Source organism: Vulpes lagopus, chromosome 3, assembly GCF_018345385.1.
Source record: "Vulpes lagopus strain Blue_001 chromosome 3, ASM1834538v1, whole genome shotgun sequence".
Lineage (NCBI taxonomy): Eukaryota > Metazoa > Chordata > Mammalia > Carnivora > Canidae > Vulpes > Vulpes lagopus.
In genome coordinates this window covers 144,880,664-144,898,807 of record NC_054826.1, presented here as the reverse complement: position 1 = coordinate 144,898,807, position 18,144 = coordinate 144,880,664, and the positions used below count along the sequence as shown (strand labels likewise).

The 18,144-nt window shown below is 35.0% G+C and overlaps 1 protein-coding gene across 2 annotated transcripts; it reads right to left on the bottom strand.

Annotated features, from left to right (window-relative positions):
- Positions 1-1,297: 1,297 nt before the first annotated feature.
- On the bottom strand, positions 1,298-17,877 carry TMED5 (transmembrane p24 trafficking protein 5). Of its 2 annotated transcripts, XM_041747369.1 has the most exons (6): positions 17,540-17,877; positions 11,806-11,903; positions 7,261-7,444; positions 5,134-5,180; positions 4,476-4,483; positions 4,129-4,328 (listed from the first exon to the last, which is right to left on the bottom strand). In XM_041747369.1, the coding sequence occupies exons 1-6, from the start codon at positions 17,726-17,728 to the stop codon at positions 4,267-4,269; spliced, it is 588 nt and encodes a 195-aa protein (XP_041603303.1). In that variant the 5' UTR covers positions 17,729-17,877; the 3' UTR covers positions 4,129-4,266. The 2 variants fall into 2 exon arrangements, with proteins under 2 accessions (XP_041603302.1, XP_041603303.1); XM_041747368.1 differs by lacking the exons at positions 4,476-4,483; positions 5,134-5,180 and having other exon boundaries at positions 1,298-4,328.
- Positions 17,878-18,144: the final 267 nt, after the last annotated feature.

The window sequence follows — 18,144 nt, the reverse complement described above, 5'->3', positions numbered from 1 at the left end:
GACCTTCCAATCCATGGCACATGGTACATTTCTCCACTTATTTGGGTCTTTAATCTTACCAACTTTTTCTAATTTTCAGCATACAGATCTTGGACATGTTTTGTTAGAGTTATACCTAAGTATGTCATTTTCTTTGGAGTGATTGTCCATGGTATTGTGGTTTTTTGTTTCCAATTTGGTTTTGAATAACAGGCAAGAATTCAGCAAAATGGAACTCTTAACTGTGTCTTTTTAACTGTGGCCTTAAAGCTTTCTCCTACAAATAGTATTACTAGTTGTTTTTAGAATTGAAGCAAGGGTAGAAAGGTTAGGTTTATTAGTCCCTCCTCCCACTTGATATCCAATATAGAAATAAACTCTTGGATATTTGATAATTATTGCACTTGACAACTGCCAGGATTCAGGAGTAGTTTCTTTATATAGAAGGGAGTTCATGTTGGATAACAGATTCTCTTTGATCATTTTGCTGTTGACTCATGGACATTGAAGACCTCCAAATTTTTCCCTGCTTGGCATTTTCTCGCCTTTTTCTTTCAGATACAAGGATCCAGAGTCCCACCTCAATGTGCTCTCTTTCATGTAATATCATGTTAGGTCTGGATTCTTTATTCTGTACATTTTTCCCAGCAGATATTACATGTAACATAGCTCTAGCTTCTGATGACACAAACATTCCAGAAACCCAGACACCTGAAAGTGATGGGAATGCAGAAGCAGAAAGGTGCGTAAGGAATTCTAACAGCTTGTGGGAGGAGAGTGTCTTGTCTGGATGGTATGAAGGAACTGACCAGTAACAACCTCCATCAACACAGGACTCTCTCATATGTGATTTTAACCAAGTTTTAAGATACTATCTAAAATATTTCTACAGATAAATGGGCTCAAAGGAATTTTGATTTTCCAGTATCACCCAAGATAACACCAGAATCCCAAGTTGCATTGGTAAAAAATTAAGATTCTAGAGGCATGTTACAGACTAAACAATTTCTGGGGTGGGGTTAGAGGAGTGGAACAAGCTCTTTAGGGGCTTATTGAGCATTCCAATTTTCAGAAGTAATCTTTGCCTCATTTTTTTCCCCTCTACATTCTGAACACCGTATTATTAAAATGCATGTTTGGGCAACAGATGAATAAGAACACATGTAAAGAGAACTCCAATGCAAGGTAAAATGATAGACAATAAGCGCAGAGAACTATGGGTTTTCAAATGGAAGCAAAAGCGCACATGGCTAAGATAAGATCAATGAAGGTTTTAAAGATTAGACAGCATTTACAATGACTGGTAGATTAACAAGACTTTCCTTGTGATTTTTATTATATATATTCAGAACAGTATTCATTGCTCATTTAATATGGCCATTCAGAACTCTAAAGCAATTTGAGCAACACTGATGTGATATTTAAAATGAAAAGTTATTACATGCTGAGTCATTTTTTAAAGAAATTTAAGATAAAGAATTATTTGGGGATGCTTACAATTCTATGTATTCGATTTGTTAATTTTAAGACATAATAGCAATGCTTACGAAGGATAAACATACTTAACATAAAATTACATTTCAGTTTGTAATTTATTTCCATGCTGTTTTCAACCATTATTTACCTTCTTTACCTTAACATTCACATCAAAGAATAGACATCATTAACAACCCAAAAGCAAATTAGTAAAATCCTAGGCTTGAAATACTGTATTTTAAGAGTTTATGTAACTAAAAACCAAAGACAAAATCAGCCATTAAGTGGTAAGTAGATTAATTTTAGCACAATTTTACTTTCAAAATTGAATACTGGCATTTAAAAAGCCATGAAGCAGATTAATATCTTTAGAAATATTAAAGAATTTAGTTCTTTGCTAATTATGCTTTTTTTGCTTAATACAAGTAACATTCTTCGCATTCCTACTCTTCATTTTGTGCCTAGAAAAATAAAATTGTCCTCAATATTCCTAGATTCTTATGTGTTTTCCACATAAGGCCATTATAAGGTAAGACATTACTGAATCACAAGTTTAAAATCAGTGGCATAAATCATCTGTAGATAAAGTAATGAATTCATTGGTAAGGAATCAGTACAGTACAGTAACCAGCCAGAGGTAGAATTCTTAATCACAGTTTTTTAGAAAAGATGCAGTAGTTTATATTTGTACTGTTTTATTCTAGTATGGCAAGTTTGCTTCTCATGATTAGTTTAACAGGAGGAGGCGGGGGAAGGTCTCTTCATAGGCGATTATTGGTCCTTATAATGAATGCATATATTATAGGCACTCCTGGACACTTAATTAAACATTTTCTTGGCCAGTTAAGGTAATCACTTATATATGGCATTCACGTCAGTTTTAAAGAGCTTCAGAGTAGGGATATCTAACCTTTGTTTTCCCAAGGGTATAAGGAGGAGGGAAATCTCTTTTTGTACCACTCTGACTGTAAATTAATAAATGAAACCATTCTCTCAGTATCATTGCTTATTAAGAATTCCAGCAGTACTAATGTACAGAGGGGTTCTATGCTCAAATTTTTAAGTTGTTTCTAACTCATATTTGTCTTAATATTACAAATGTGTATAACCTAAAAATTTTATTTAATTCATGATGTAGCTAAATTACTAGTAATTCATGATGTAGCTAAAATACTAGTATTTGAAATTAATACTCCACAGACTGCAATAAGTAAGGATGGCACAGACTTTACACAGGGTTATTCACATACTGACTTTATATTTGGGGTTCTGTGGGTTTTCAATACTTACTTGAATGTCAATAAATAAAGTGATTAGAAAGGTCATTTAATGAAAGTTATAATAACAATTGTAAAGTATGTACCCAGTGCTAAACCTTACAGTAGAGTTTGTTTTATAAAATGTACCTGAATACTTAATAAAAGACAATTCAAAACAGAATAAAACTATAAAAAATAAAATCCTAGCCAAGTACAGTTTCTTCAATTATCTAGAATTTAGTCTCATGATATTAGGATTGGGTCATTATTATGAATCAATCAGATTCCAGATACTTAGAGTTTATTAAGTGAACTTAATTTTGATCAGATATTCTCAGGTTTACCTTAATTCTTCTTTATTGCTTTTGTTAGTTTTTTGTTCTTGTTGATTTTGAGAACTCAGAAAAGGAGATACTTATTTATGTAAAGCCCAGATTTTTAAGCAATATTTTCTTCACAACTGCTGGTAATGTATTATCCAAGTCAGTAATGATGTTAAAACTAACATAACAAAAAAAACCAAAAAACAAAAAACAAAAACAAAACAAAACAAAAAACTAACATAACACTGCTGATAGGTAATATAAAAATAAAATTATTTTCCCTCACATTTAATTTCAAAATTCTACATCTTACTTAAGGACTAGACAAAATGTGTCCTTATGGAACCTGAACAACCTTTAGCTACTTAATTTCAAAGAGAAAATCTGTTGAATTATAGTAACAATTAAGCATTTTTAAGAATTATCAAAATGTTGGCCTTTGGGGAATCTAAGCTAAGTATATAATACTTTTTGCTAATATTTTAAACTGAAATATATTTGGTTATAGAAATCTCACAAATCTGTTTTTCACAGCTATGCTTCTATTTACATAACAGGAGAGATACATATGTAAAAAGAAAAGAAAAGTTGAGTTTTTGTCTTCTGAAGATACATCCAATCCATGATAGGTAATTCCCAGAGGATTTGGAACTTAATATATTGAAAAATTATACAATAAATTTATAATTGCCACCTTTACAAAGAAACTTCTAGGTAAGAGAATCTTTTAAAAACATTATTGGTGTTGCATTTAGGGCCAAAGTTCATTTATTTAAATCACCTATGACAGCTGGAAAATTCTTTCAAACTTAGGAAAATGCTGATTAATATGGTTTCATTCAATTATACCTATGTTCTGCAAAATATCTCTGTTATACACTTAAGTACAACTGAAGCAATAAGATTACTTGCACAGACGAAAGCGAAGACTCCTTTCACCTTAAAATTATACTTGTTTCACACTGTGGTAATGCCTGAAAACATTTTTAGAAAAGACTATTGGTCTTGATTGTAACAGTGTATTGCATTTTTCTGTCTCTCTTTTTTTTTCAATGTTAAGTACTTTAAAGTTTTAAGTTCTACTTTTCCTCTTATCTTCAAATAGACTCTTTAGCATATAAACTTGAATGGCTGACACCACCACCATTACCACTAAGTTAACCATAGACCAGAAGTTGACTCTATCAAAGTTGCTTTCTTGTATGTTTCGATCACGGGCTTCAAATGCTCTAAGCAGAGTCTGGATATGGCCACTTTTGCTTAGTCTGGCCTTGATACTGTTGATGGATTCCTGGAGACAAATAAAATAATTTTACTATAAAAGAATGCTCAGTAATTTTAAGTTAATTTAAACATGTGACTCACAGTACCCGGATATTCATATTAGTTTTATATTCAAACACAATTTTAATTAAGGGACAAGAACTACTTGGATTACCTAAAAATCTTCTGTAGGTTTATGTAATAGTTCTCCTGATATATTTAAATTGTTTACAAATAGTTACTTGACAGTTGCAAATAGTTAACTTTAACAGGAGCAAAGCTAATGTAAATTGAAAATAATGTGAAAATATATTTCAGTGGCATAGTGTCAGGAATTTTATATATATATTATCTTTCTTAGCCCTCACAACCATAAGAAAAAGACTTTAAAAAGTTTTAAAAAGGGGATCCCTGGGTGGCTCAGCGGTTTAGCGCCCAGGTGTGATCCTGGAGTCCCGGGATTGAGTCCCGCATCGAGCTCCCTGCATGGAGCCTGCTTCTCCCTCTGCCTGTGTCTCTGCCTCTCTCTCTCTCTGTGTCTCTCATGAATAAATAAATAAAATCTTAAAAAAATAAATAAATAAAAAGTTTTAAAAAACCAGATAAACCCTGATAACAGCTTCTAGGTATTTATCTTTATATATAATGCATTGTGTTTATTTTCTTTGAATATTATCACTCTTGTCCAATTTAGTGTATAACAAAACAGCTAACTTTTTTATGTCAGAAAATAATGGTGAAATTAGAAAATATTCCAATTTCTGATATGCATATTATCCAAAAGTATAATCTATTTTTAATATGAAAATGTTCAAAGATTATATTTATAAAACACTCTAACTTGTACATCTTCTGAAAAATCTATTTTTATAGTAAGGTCCTGGAGAGAGAAGTGATTTGAAAACTATAAAAGGGCTATAAGAATATAAGTTAAAATTAAGTTGAGATTTAAAATAATGTCAAAGTACAGTTGACCCTTGAACAACGTGGGGGTTAGAGGTGCTAATGCCCTGCATGGTTAAAAATCCACGTATAACCGTTGATTCCTGAAAAACTTTACTAATAGTTTACTGTTGACCAGAAGCCTTTCATAAACAACCAACACACATTTTGTGTTATATGTATTATATATTGTATTCTTACAATAAAGTAAGCTAGAGAAATGAGAATGTTACTAAGAAAATCATAAGAGAAAATACATCTACAGTACTTTATTACATTTACTGAAAAAATCTGTGTATAAGTAGACCTGCATAGTTCAATCACACATTGTTCTGGGGTCAACTGTATTTATGGCAAAAACAAGAAAATACTAGAAACATATTTTCCTGGATTTTCTTACTTAAAATCCTTATTTAAGCAAAAACTATACTCAAAATTTCAGACTGTTCTGCTAAACCTACAAAACTACAAAGTGTAATATTTGTTATTTGGACTTATTTGTAAAGCAACAGTAACCTAGTAAATGCAAATATTTTCTAGAAAAATAAGGAATTCAGATTCCCAAATAAAAAGATCATGCATAGTTCTTTTCAATATTACAGCAATGACAGTCAAATACAAAATTATTTATAAAAGTTTGCTGTTATGATGCAAAATTTTGGGGAAATGAAGCTCTTCAGGGATACCTGAGTGGCTTAGCATTTGAGCTGCCTTTGGCTTAGGTTGTGATCCCGGAGTCCTGGGATCAAGTCCTGCATTGGGCTCCCCACAGGGACCTGCTTCTCCCTTTGCCTATGTGTTTCATGAATAAATAAGTAAAATAAAAGAAGGAAATAAAACTCTTGAAAAACATTTTCTTTAAAAAGGACTCCAAATATTTAAGCCATATTTAAATCTGGCTCATTTTTTTAACCATGTAAATGAATTAAATCTCTTGAGAATTTATAAGTACTAGTGTTTTACTCTTGCTGGCAAAATAAATTTAAAATGGAAGAATAAGTTAATATGACTGAAATTTAAAAGATACATACATTGGAAATTATGGTGAGATTAAAAACTGTCATGTAAAAATTCATACTAATCAAACTTAATCCTTTCAGTTTTGTATAGTAATACCAGTGGAAAAGGTAAGAAAACTAACATTTATTGTGTTACACACTGTTTAATTTTTTTATTTTTTATTTTTTAAGATTTTATTTATTTATTCATGCGAGAGACAGAGAGAGAGAAGCAGAGGGAGAAGCAGGCTCCATGGAGGGAGCCCGATGTGGGACTCCATTCCAGGACCACGGGATCATGCTCTGAGCCAAAGGCAGACACTCAACCACTGAGCATCCCTAGACACTGAATAAACCTCAAGTGATCAAAATACATTATTTTAGAAAAGTTCAGGTTATAAGAGTATTAGAGATTACAATTTTAATTTGCAATGACCATATTATTTCTTCTGTAGGAATTTCTATAATACAGCTATAAATGCTATTTACAAATACCACTCAGTAAATTCTATCATTTGATTACATCTACCTGTGGTTGAAGGGTAATGACCTTTTCCCCACTCACCAGTATTATTATAAGCAAATAAGTTCTTACACATGCACATTTCATTATGCACATTAACGATAAAGTATAAAGCAATTCAAACAAGTCATATTCTAAAAGTTTTTACTCCTGAATGTAGTCATAGTTTCTGATAACTGCTAGGTCTGGTCTGAGTAAATAGTGTTCCCAAATTAGTCATGTAATATCCAATTTCATGTTATAAAAACTATGCTGTGGGAAAAATGCCTATACATCATCTTAAGTGTTAACTGCTCACTTTTTTTCTATGAGCAAGCATGCTGTAGATTATTACATTAATCTCCCCAAGCCAAAATTTTGTCATTGGAAAAATGGAAATAATCCTCACAGAGTTAAGTAAAGATTACATGAGATACTGCAGAGAAAATGCTCATTTCAGTGCCTGTCACACAGTCATATCTCTGGATAATTTTTATTTATTAAAAGACCATACTGACCAGAATGTCTTCCAGTTTCATATCCAACATGTCTGTGCCAGTAATATATTTCTTCCAGTCCTCTTGCTCTTGCTCCTGTTCTCCCATATTATCCAGGATTAATTCAAAGAAAATCACCTTCTCAGAAATGGTGCTGAATGTATTATCAAAGCAGAACATGTAGTCACCATCTTCAGTCTCTACCCTGCATTAAAAAAAGTGTATGTCTTTATCTGTACTTCTCTTTGGGATCAAAGGAAAAACTGTAAGAGAAGAAATAACATGGTTTTTAGTGACTGAACATTTTGCTGATATAAAGACTTCCTTAGTATTGAAAGATTATTTCTTGGGAAAGAGGCAACCTGGAAATATATATATAAATAGATAAGTAGTTGCAACTTAGATGTGCTTGGCATTGACTCAGGAAATTTTAGGTCAAGATCTTTTGCCATTTTTTGGAAAAGGATAGGATTAAAAACATTAAAAAAACATAGATACATGATACCTCACAATGACCTTTAATATTTATACATTATTAACACTAATTTATCATGAGTTCAATTCATAGGCAAATATGACCACAAACATCCCTTTGAGTTTGCTCTCTAAAGTGACTTTTTTTTTTTAAAGCAGTGATAGATTGTTCTAAATGCTTTCTTCCAGGCCTCCTACTGATTAAGAACATCTTCATAACATAGTTCACAAAGGTTAGGGATCAGTTGCTAAAACAAATAGAGCTTTACTCTCACTGGCATTACTTTTACTGAATAAATGCCACTCACATCTAAGTTAAACTTATATCTTGGTCTCATTAGTTTCACATTCAAGATAATTGGCCTGGGCACAGTTAATTTGGCAAAGTGGTTTCCTAATTTATTTGTGGCAACTTTAACAAGCAAAGTACTGCATAGGCTAATGGCATTTATTGCTGACTACAAAAAAGGTTCTAATCAGGTTTTAGTTTTTGTTGTGACTGTTCATAAAAGGTTGGTCTAAATGATTTTGAAGTTTTATCTCCAATACACTGGACTGCTTAAATCGAGGTGGCTTATATTATTTTCTATAGTCTTGTGACTACAACATGTGATCTTTTTAAGCCAATCTTTGCTTCTTTTTTACCCTTATTTCCAACTTAAAGAATAAGAAAGAAATGCTCAGCAATTTAATTGGACCTTAACATCTATCCTATAAATAAAAAATAGCCAAGACTTATATACCCCTTCATAATTTACACACTGCTTTCATATATTCTAGTTCCTTTAATCCTTACCATCATATTTGGAAGTAGGTATAACTGACCTTTTCGAGGTAAGTATAAGGTTCACATAAATTAAAATACTTGCCTATGATCACACAGTCTGTCATAGGCATAGATGAAGCTTGGTTTTCTGACTCTCATGTTAATTGATCTTTCTTTTCTATAATACTGCTCAGAGCCTGTCTGCATTCCTTGCAATCTCCTCAGTCATGACCAACCTTTGTCTTGCAGATGTATTTAACCTTTGGAAGAAGCATGAAGAATATACTGGCAAATACAGTGTGGAACAATTTTAAAAGGAAAAAAAAATGTTATAACTATTATATAAAGTTCAATGTTAATCACTTTTAAATTTAACTCTTAATTTTCTTTTTTTTTTTTTTTTAAAAGATTTTATTGATTCATTTGAGACAGAGATACAGAGAGAGAGAACATGAGCAGGGGTAGAAGCTGAGGGAGAGGGAGAAGCAGACTCCTCGCTGAGCCAGTGGCAGACGTGGGGCCCCAGGATCATAACTTGAGCAGATGCTTTGAGCCACCCAGGTGCCCCTTAATTTTGTTTAGTCTTAATTTTATTTAACTCAACTTTATTTAGCCATTATTAACCCTGCATTGGATAAAAAGGGGAAGCTTTGTACCTACTCTTTTTATACGTAAAGTACAGATATACATACGGTACAAAAACTGGTTTTAAAATTTCATGGGGTGATGCTAAGGCAGAAAAGTCTGGAAAGGTTGCATGAAGACAAAAGTAAAAAATGAAAAGTTTGAAAAGCACTGACTCGTTTATGAGCTTCAGCATGTGTATGAAAAAGAAAAGATGTTTTATTAACATAGTCATTTCTATACTAATCTCTTTCTAAATATATGTTAACTGCTTTTAGTAGAAAGGAACTTTATTAGTACAAATGATATAAAATACTATCCAAATAAAAATGGCACAGAGTTCATTTTCCTTTCAAGTAGAATAAAGAGCATAAGAAGTCGGCGGGCGGGGGTGGGGGGGCGCATCTGGGTGGCTCAGACGGTTAAACTTCTGCCTTCAGCTCAGGTCATGATCTCCAGGTCCTGGGACTGAGCCCAGAGTAGAGCTCTCTGCTCCATGGGGAGTCTGCTTCTCCCTCTCCCTCGGCCTCTCCCCTCTACTAGTGCGCACACACACTCTCTCTCTCTCAAATGAATAAATAAAATCTTAAACAAAAAGAAAAGAAATAGTCCAGAAAGGGTAAGTTATGGTGTGAGTTATGGTTATACTAATTCAGTTGTATAGAAACACACACACACACACACACACACACAGACTTCTCATTTCTGGAAGTGCCAGCCAAAGGTATCACTTAAGCTGTTTACAGTTGTTTGGAGACATTTTTACTAACCCTGCCTTCTGGAAGGACACTATTTGTTTTAAGGATTTAAGAAAAAAAACTACTTTGGTGCCATAACACCAAAATAACAGATATTTTAGTTGCCTTTAAAAAGTTAATATAGTTCAAGATAAAATTTTGTTTAAATCTGATTTTTTAGAAAGTAGACTTGTAAATTTGGTGCAGTGATTAAGGGTGAACTGGACAGCCTGATTTTAAATCCTGGCTTTGCTGTTTGCTAGCTGTGTAACTTTTGTTAACTTATTTTAGTGCTCTATGTCTCAATTTCTTTATTGATAAAATGATAATACCATGTACCTCATAGGGCTGTGGTGAATAATAAAAAAATTTAATAAATACAAAGTGCTTAGAACAGTAGCCTGGCACATCAAAAGAACTCAATAAATGTGAACTCTTATAAACTCATTTTTTTCTCCCACTGGTTTAATGAGAGGTAAAGAAAGCAATAAGATACTTTTTTCTCCTTAACAGTTAATATTAAATTATCTCTAAAGGAAAGGAGAAAATTGGAGAAAAATAAATGACAGAAATTCTACAGATTTTCAATATTCTGAAATTTGAAGAAAAGCTACATTTTTAGTTTCTGTTCATGTAACTATCAAAGAAGAAATATAGCTCCAAGTATATAAACTTTTTAAATTACTGTTTCTCTATTTTATTAATAGTTTATACAAATATTTTTTCTGAGTTCTGCACAGGTAAAATGCCATTTTAAAAAGCACTTTAATAAAAAAATGAATAAGAAATTTAAAAATTTTTAAATAAAAACTTAAGAGCCTTTAAAAATTAAAAAACAAAAAGTTTTAAGTTAAATAAAAAATAAAAATAAAACACTTTGAAAAGAGTATTATTTTTCCTCTCATTCATTCATACATTTATTTAGCATTTACTATCAATTACATGCCAAGTATGTTGGTTAACAAAAACCAATAACTATAATAACTAGTACTTACATAGTGCTATGTGCCAGAGATGTTCTAAGCATCGTATGGTAAAAAGCAAGAATTCTGATCCATCCTGCTTCCTCCTCTTAATAAATGTGTATCCCTGCAGACTTATTTAACTTCTCTGAGCCTCTTTGTCTGTAAAATGGGAATTGGCGAATCAAAGAATCTCTCATAGTGGGCTGGAATGATTAATTTAGAAGCATATAAAATGCAAAGCCTAGTTTATGGCAAATATTAGACCATATTTGTTTGTCTTCTTCCTGTAAACTCACAGTTGAGTTCTAATGCAATAACATGAGTAAACAAAGTGCTATAGTAAAATAATAGAATGAACAGGGAAACACACTACTGAGATAGGAAAAAAGAGAAATGAGATTAAGAGCATATATAGCCGTTGTCAAACTCTAAACTTATAACAAGTTATTTTCTTTCTGGTTTCCTATGGTCAGATCTTTTACTATCACATCTTCTAATAATCTAAAAAGAATGAGGTCTGATTTGAAAAAAAAAAAACTTTTACATGCACACACCACACATATGCACAAAGATGTACTGTACTTGTTTTTTTAAGAAAGGAAATAGTGAGCAAAGATGAGATAGCCAGCAGCTCAAGAAATTATAGGATGCATACCTGGAACAGGTATGTATACCTTAAAATGGAAAGGTTTTGCTAGTCAGACAGTTTTAAATGTCACAATAGACTGAATGCAACATCTAGGGCATACTCATCTTATTTAACCAAAGCAAAGAAAAAATTTAGTATCAATACAAAATGCCTAAAAAAAAGAGAAAAAAATTAATGGAAAATACTTTAGATTATGATAGACTATTGAGGACTGTTTAAAATGTTCATATGGAATCATTTAATACTGATGTTCGCATCAAGTGTGCTAAATTTCCCTACCTTGCAGATAACCCCTTGGTATGACCTCCCCCCCCCCCGCCCCCCCAGGAACTCAACTTAAAGATCACTTACGTGTGAACTCCATCTGATTTTCTTTGTTCAAAAACTAAGGTTCTTCCCTCTGGAGAGGCAAGATGGAAGTCAATATCTAATCCTGCTCCATCTAAAACCTATAGAAAAGCACAAAAGAGAACACATTACAAATTCTGAAAATAAAAAATATATAAAGTAGATCATATGATGAAAAGATTTTTTTCCAAACCTAGAGAGGTAAAGATGCATGTAAGAGCTAGAAAGGAGCAAAAAGATCATCCAATTCAATTCCATTCATTTTCAAACTTTCTTATCAATTCTTGTTGCTATCACCTAAATCTAGGCCTTATAAATATTTTTGAAATAATCTTCCTAAAATGGTGCCTTCACTGAGAAGTCCTGTAGGGTGGAAGAAACACAGATGGGAGTTCAAATAGTAGACCTTTTTACTTAGGCAATTTAGAGCATGCTATGTAACTTTTCTGAGTTTGTTTCTTCTTCAGTAAAATAATTAGCTAGTTCTTAACCTGGAACTCAAAACTTCCATGATTTGACTCCAGTTGACTTCTTCAGTGCATTCACCTATTATTCAGCCATATCAACTGAATATTCCAAGTAGGCTATTTGCTTACTGGCCAGTGAACACAATCTGTTCCTTTACAATCCCAAAATAATGATGATAGCTAACAATTACATTATGTCCCACACATTGTTTAAAGTGCTTTGTGTGGGTTAATTTCCTCACAACAACTCTAAGAGATAGGTCTTATTACTGTTCTCAGTAAAATAAACAGAAAAATCAACAGAACAAACAAAAAAAACAAAAAAAACAAAAAAATGAAGACAGAGAAATACTTTTCTCAAGGTAATACAGTCAATGAATGGCACTCAAAATTTGAACTCAGCAATTTTCCTCTGATAACTACTCTTTTTTCTTATTTAACACTCCATTTTATTTTTCTTGGTGGTTTTAATGGAATGATATAAAAAATTACCTATTGCTGTGCTCTACTTATCAACAGAAGTAGTTTCAAATAGCTAGGTAAATATACATAATTCTTTTCAAATCCCAATAAAAAGAAAATACATAATGATACAAATAATCCATAACAACACTGGAAATCTAGGAAGACTGTTAACAGGCATGAAGAGTGAGGAATTTCTGGAAGATATTCTAGGCACCAATGGCTGAGCAAAGGATGTATCTGGCTACCAATAGCTATCAATCTCAAAATCCTCACTGAAACAGACTAGAGAAGTACATTTGTTGAAATCAATACCCTATTTTTCATGTTATTGGTTTTATTGAGAGGATCAAATTCTGAAAAAATAGTTAATATAAACAGACTAAAAAATGTTTCCTTGTACATCCTCAGAGAAATTAAAAAATGTATAATTCATAAAAAATGAGGTTGCTGGTATGAAAAATAAGTTAAAAACATAAAAAATGTGTTGCCAAGATAAAGCCTTAATTAATCTAATGACAGCAAAATGAATATGGGTAGAGACTAAAAATCAGCGAACTAGGGATCCCTGGGTGGCGCAGCGGTTTGGCGCCTGCCTTTGGCCCAGGGCGCGATCCTGGAGACCCGGGATCGAATCCCACGTCGGGCTCCCGGTGCATGGAGCCTGCTTCTCCCTCCGCCTGTGTCTCTGCCTCTCTCTCTCTCTCTGTGACTATCATAAATAAATAAAAAATTTAAAAAAAAATTAAAAAAAAATCAGCGAACTAGAAGGAACCAGGGAATTCTCAGAACAAGTTGAAAAAGTACATGAAAAGTATGAGAACAGCGGTAAGACCCTTTGTGAAGGACAAAGCTAAACATTTCAAATATCTAACAAGCATTTCAAAGAGAACCAAGAGAAACGAAGATAGGAAATCATCAAATAAGGGACAAAAATTCTTGTTTCAAAAGAGAAAAAAAGTCTTTAGACTGGAATGGGCTAATAGATGTGAAGCAGGATAAATGAATAAAGATAAAAATCCTACTGACTTTCCCAAAGGATTTAAAAAGAACAACCTAGAAACTTCCAATGATAATAGAGAACTATAAAATAAGAACTGGGATTGAATGGGATGCCTGGGTGGCTCAGTGGTTGAGCATCTGCCTTTGGCTCAGGTCGTGATCCCGGGGTCCTGGGATTGAGTCCCACATCAGGCTTCCTGCATGGAGCCTGCTTCTCCCTCAGCCTGTTTTTGCTCTCTCTCTCTCTCTCTCTCTCTGTCTCTCGTGAATAAATCTTAAAAAAAAAATAAAAAGAAAATAAATAATTGGGATTGGAGTCAGAATTCTTAAAACACTAGTTGCAAAAAACCATAATGGAGTCATGTCTTCAATGATCTCAAGTAAAATAAAAAATTGTATCTACCAAAGTAAAAGCAAAAAGTAAAGCCATTTTCAGATGTCCAAGGACTCAAAGCATTTTAATAGAATTACTCAAAATTATCCTCTAAAAACCCGAAAAAAGATACCCATTAAATCAGAAAATAAGAGATCTAACAAAACCAAACAAATGTTTCAGGAAAACAGAAATTAAAAGATATAATTGGTAGTGGCTGTCATGTCATGTATAAAGAAGTTAAAAATGTTATTTTTATCATTTATCTGTGTTCTGGGATGAACACAGAAGATAAGAATATATAAAACACAATTTTAAAATAGAAAATATTTATTTAAAAAAACACCATAATCTGAAACTAAACTTCCTGATGATTTCCCTGGAAGATGACAAGTGCCAGCCACTCTCAGGTTCTGTACTATTGTTATAACAGTCTTTCAGTTCCTCAAAGGGTTTCTTCTGTCTTCTTCCTCAGTGCCTTGGCACATGGTATTCTTTTTACCAATCACCTTGTTCTAATCACCCCCTTATGCCTAATAAGACTGATTTTTATATAGATCTGAACTCTACTTCTGGAAAGTCTTCTCTCAAGAAGATGAAAATTAAGTCCTCCTGTTAAATCTTCTCATAGTTGTATATGCCTACCTTCATAGCACTTATTAGAGTTACAATGTTACATTTATTTGTGTAACAATTTGATCACTGTCTTCCACCATACTAGACTGTATGAGAACAAGGACTGTATTTTTACTCACCATTGTATCCATAACACTTAGCATAGTGCTCCCACAAATTAAGCACTCAACAATGATTTTAAAAAGTTAATTGAATGATCTAGTTTACTCATAAGATATGCTGATTGACACTTAAAAGTTTTCAAGAACTTAATAAAATGTGAGGCAGGTCAATTATTTTAATAAAAGTGTCCTCTTAAACCTGAAAAGTAAGAAACGATTAAAAAATTTCAGTCTGTCACAGTAATCCAAGGGCAGTGTCTGGAGTGTCTGTTCCCTGACATTTAAAAAGTGACAAAAAGCAGTAAGCTTGTTGTTACTGGAAAATTAATCATGGAGTTGAAAAATGCAAACGAAAAGTTGAGGATTATCTCTTACCTTACGAACCCCTCAATATTATCTAGGACCAGCCATTAAATCATTTTACTTCTCTCCTCAATCAAAACAATTAAGTCGTTTAGAAGGAATGCTTTGGGGGGGAACACTCTCTTTAAGATGGACTAAAGATGGGCAGCCTGGGTGGCTCAGCGGTTTAGCGCTGCCTTTGGCCCAGGGTGTGATGTGATCCTGGAGATCTGGGTCCTATGTCGGGCTCCCTCCATGGAGCCTGCTTCTCCCTCTGCCTGTGTCTCTGTCTCTGTCTCTCTCATGAATAAATAAATAAAATCTTAAAAAAAAAAAAAAGATTGACTAAAGATGCAGAATATAAAGCCAAACCAGGCAAGCTATATTAATTCTAGAAGTGTAAATGTAGAAAAACTAACATTCACTACATATTTACTAGTGTCATTTTTTTTCAAATCAACTCTATGAGGTAATTACTATTATCTATTTTACAAGTGAGAGATGAAGTAACTTGTTCAAATCACATAGGTAGTAAGTGACAGGATTTCAACCTAAGCATCTATAATCATTAAGAGATCAGTAGTTAATATACATTTCCTCCTTAATACCTGGGTAAATACTAAGGAATTTTCAAATAAAATAGTTTTCTTACCTGGATTATTTCACTAACCCCCAGTTGGGTTTCCTTGCCTCTAATTTTGCCCTCCTTAAATCCATTTTCCACACTGTATTCAGTGATCTACCTGAAAGACATTTCTGACTGTTCCATGCTGCTTATATCTTCAGTGGCCCTTGTACAGAACAAGGGCAAAGCAGCCACTCAGTATGGCACACAAAGGCTTAAGATTCATGATCCCCGATCCAGCCTCCTGACCTTTCCAACCCCTTTTACTTCTACTCTCACCCTAGGCTTCATCCGTTTTCAGGTCTAATAAAAATTCAGCACTTGTGTCCACATACTGCCCACCAACAAAACACACTTGGATTTTTAGAACTATTCTTTTTTTTTTCCTTTTCCTGAAATGCCCCTCCTTCCTTGCATTCTTGTCTCACTTAAGCATCTTTCCAGATTCAAATTTATTTTCTCCAGGAATCCTGTTCTGAAACACCAGAGAAGTGGCTCTCCTCTAACAGCACTTAACCAAACTTTATTGAAATTAGCTATTAGCCAGTATCCTTAAATAATAAGACCCTTGAAAACAGGGACTTTTTTTGTCCCTGTCGTAGCTGGTCATCTTATCCGTAACCCCCTACCCCATTACTGGCGCATGGTAACAACTTTTGAACTACATTGGAGATCAAGAAATGTTGCGTTCTAGCCTGTTTTGCTCACTGTCACTTTAGATACTGCCCTCTCTATTGCTTACCTTAAATATCTATAATTCTAAAGTTCCTTCCGATGAAAATTCTACACAACTTTTTTACTTTGCTTTATACGCGACAGTAAATGTTGAAAAAATCCTTTACATCAACTTAAAAAATTACCATCTGATCATAAATTAATTTGTGAAAAAATTAAAAGGTGAACCACACCAACAAATCTTTTTTTTCTTTTTCTTTTTCTTTTTCTAGCACTACCCAGAAACCTCAGAATTAGCTGTGTGGAACTAACAAGATTTCTTCTTAGAAATTACTACCCTCTACCACAATGACTACATAAAATTAGGGCACATCCCTACATAATATTGTGAAGATACTCAATGATATGGGAGAAATGCTTACAAGGATGAATGAAAAGTTATAAAGTTTTAATATACAATTAAATATTGCTTTGGTTGAAAAACAAACCGATAACTGAGAAGGCAATGTATTGGTATACATCAAATACCATCAAGAGCTCCTTTAAAAATATTCCAAAATGGAATTTGGTCACAAGTTCACAATTCAGAAATCCTTAAGCAAAGCAATGACCGTGAAGATTTATAACACCGGAATTGGGCGAGCGTGATAGGGGTAACAAAACAAGTGTCATCATCTCCTCCAATGAAGAAGGAGAACGTGTTTACCAGTCCTGTATTGCGAAATTCCCAGTACTGGGACATGTGCCGGTCAGCAAGGCGATGCGCGAATTGTGGAACAAAGGGGAAGAAGCACCGAGATCGCCAGCGCTGGCCTCTTTCCGACCGGGGCAGAGGGGAGAGGGCGGGTAGTCCGTTCCAGGTCCCGCCTAACTTGTCGGTCCCCGGGCCCAGGCGGGCCGAGCCTCGCGCGCCTGCGCGGAGCCGCCGGCTACCCGGGCGGCGGTCGCCTCTTCACCCCCCGGGCGGTCCGCAAGAAGTTTCCAAGCGGGTGAGAGGCGGAGACCCAGAGTAGCTGGGATAAAGGGAGGAGGCCGGCTCGCCGTCCGCACTTACTTGGTACTCGATCTCCAGCGAGGCCTTCAGGGGCATGGGCTGGTAGAAGCACTCCTTCTGGCCGGCCGGAAGGGTGAACGTGAAGTCGCTGTCCAAGGAGGGCGTGAAGCTGGCCGTCCCCGGCAGCAGCGCTGGGAGCAGACCGGCCAGGAGGAGCACCGGGCAGGGCCGCCAGATGTTGTCGCCCATCCCTTCCGGGGCGAACTCGGGCTGGAAGCGACGCGGGAGGTGTGGGGGGTTCACCCAGGCGCCGCTTTTCCTCCCCCGCGCTCGACTCCTCGTGGTTGGCAGGGAAACCTGGAGCCTGAAGAAACCCCGCGCGGCGGCCGCGACGGCAGCACGGAATCCCTCCGAGCGGGAAACGCCGGCCTCCGCAGGGTAGGGACCGAGGGGCGGGGCCAGCAGTCCTTTTCCGCACCCTCCTCGGTCTCGGCCCCCTCAGGCCCCGCGTGCGCGCGCCCCGCCTCACCCCCGGGAGGCCGGTTCCCAGGGCTTCCCTCACACCAACGCACGTCTGAGAAGTAATTGTGGGAAATGTAGTTCCGGGCGAGCGGGCCTGGACGCGCTCGCAGACCACGATCCCCGACAGGCCCCACGCCTCTGGC

What these genes read in the sequence shown, in the direction of transcription:
- TMED5 (XM_041747368.1), bottom strand. Translation starts at nt 17,728, where the DNA reads ATGGGCGACAACATCTGGCGGCCCTGCCCGGTGCTCCTCCTGGCCGGT. An exon ending in AAATCAGATGGAGTTCACAC is followed by an intron (nt 7,445 to 11,805) that starts GTAAGTGATCTT and finishes TTTTTAATGCAG; the next exon opens with GGTAGAGACTGAAGATGGTG. An exon ending in TGAAACTGGAAGACATTCTG is followed by an intron (nt 4,329 to 7,260) that starts GTCAGTATGGTC and finishes ATTTGTCTCCAG; the next exon opens with GAATCCATCAACAGTATCAA.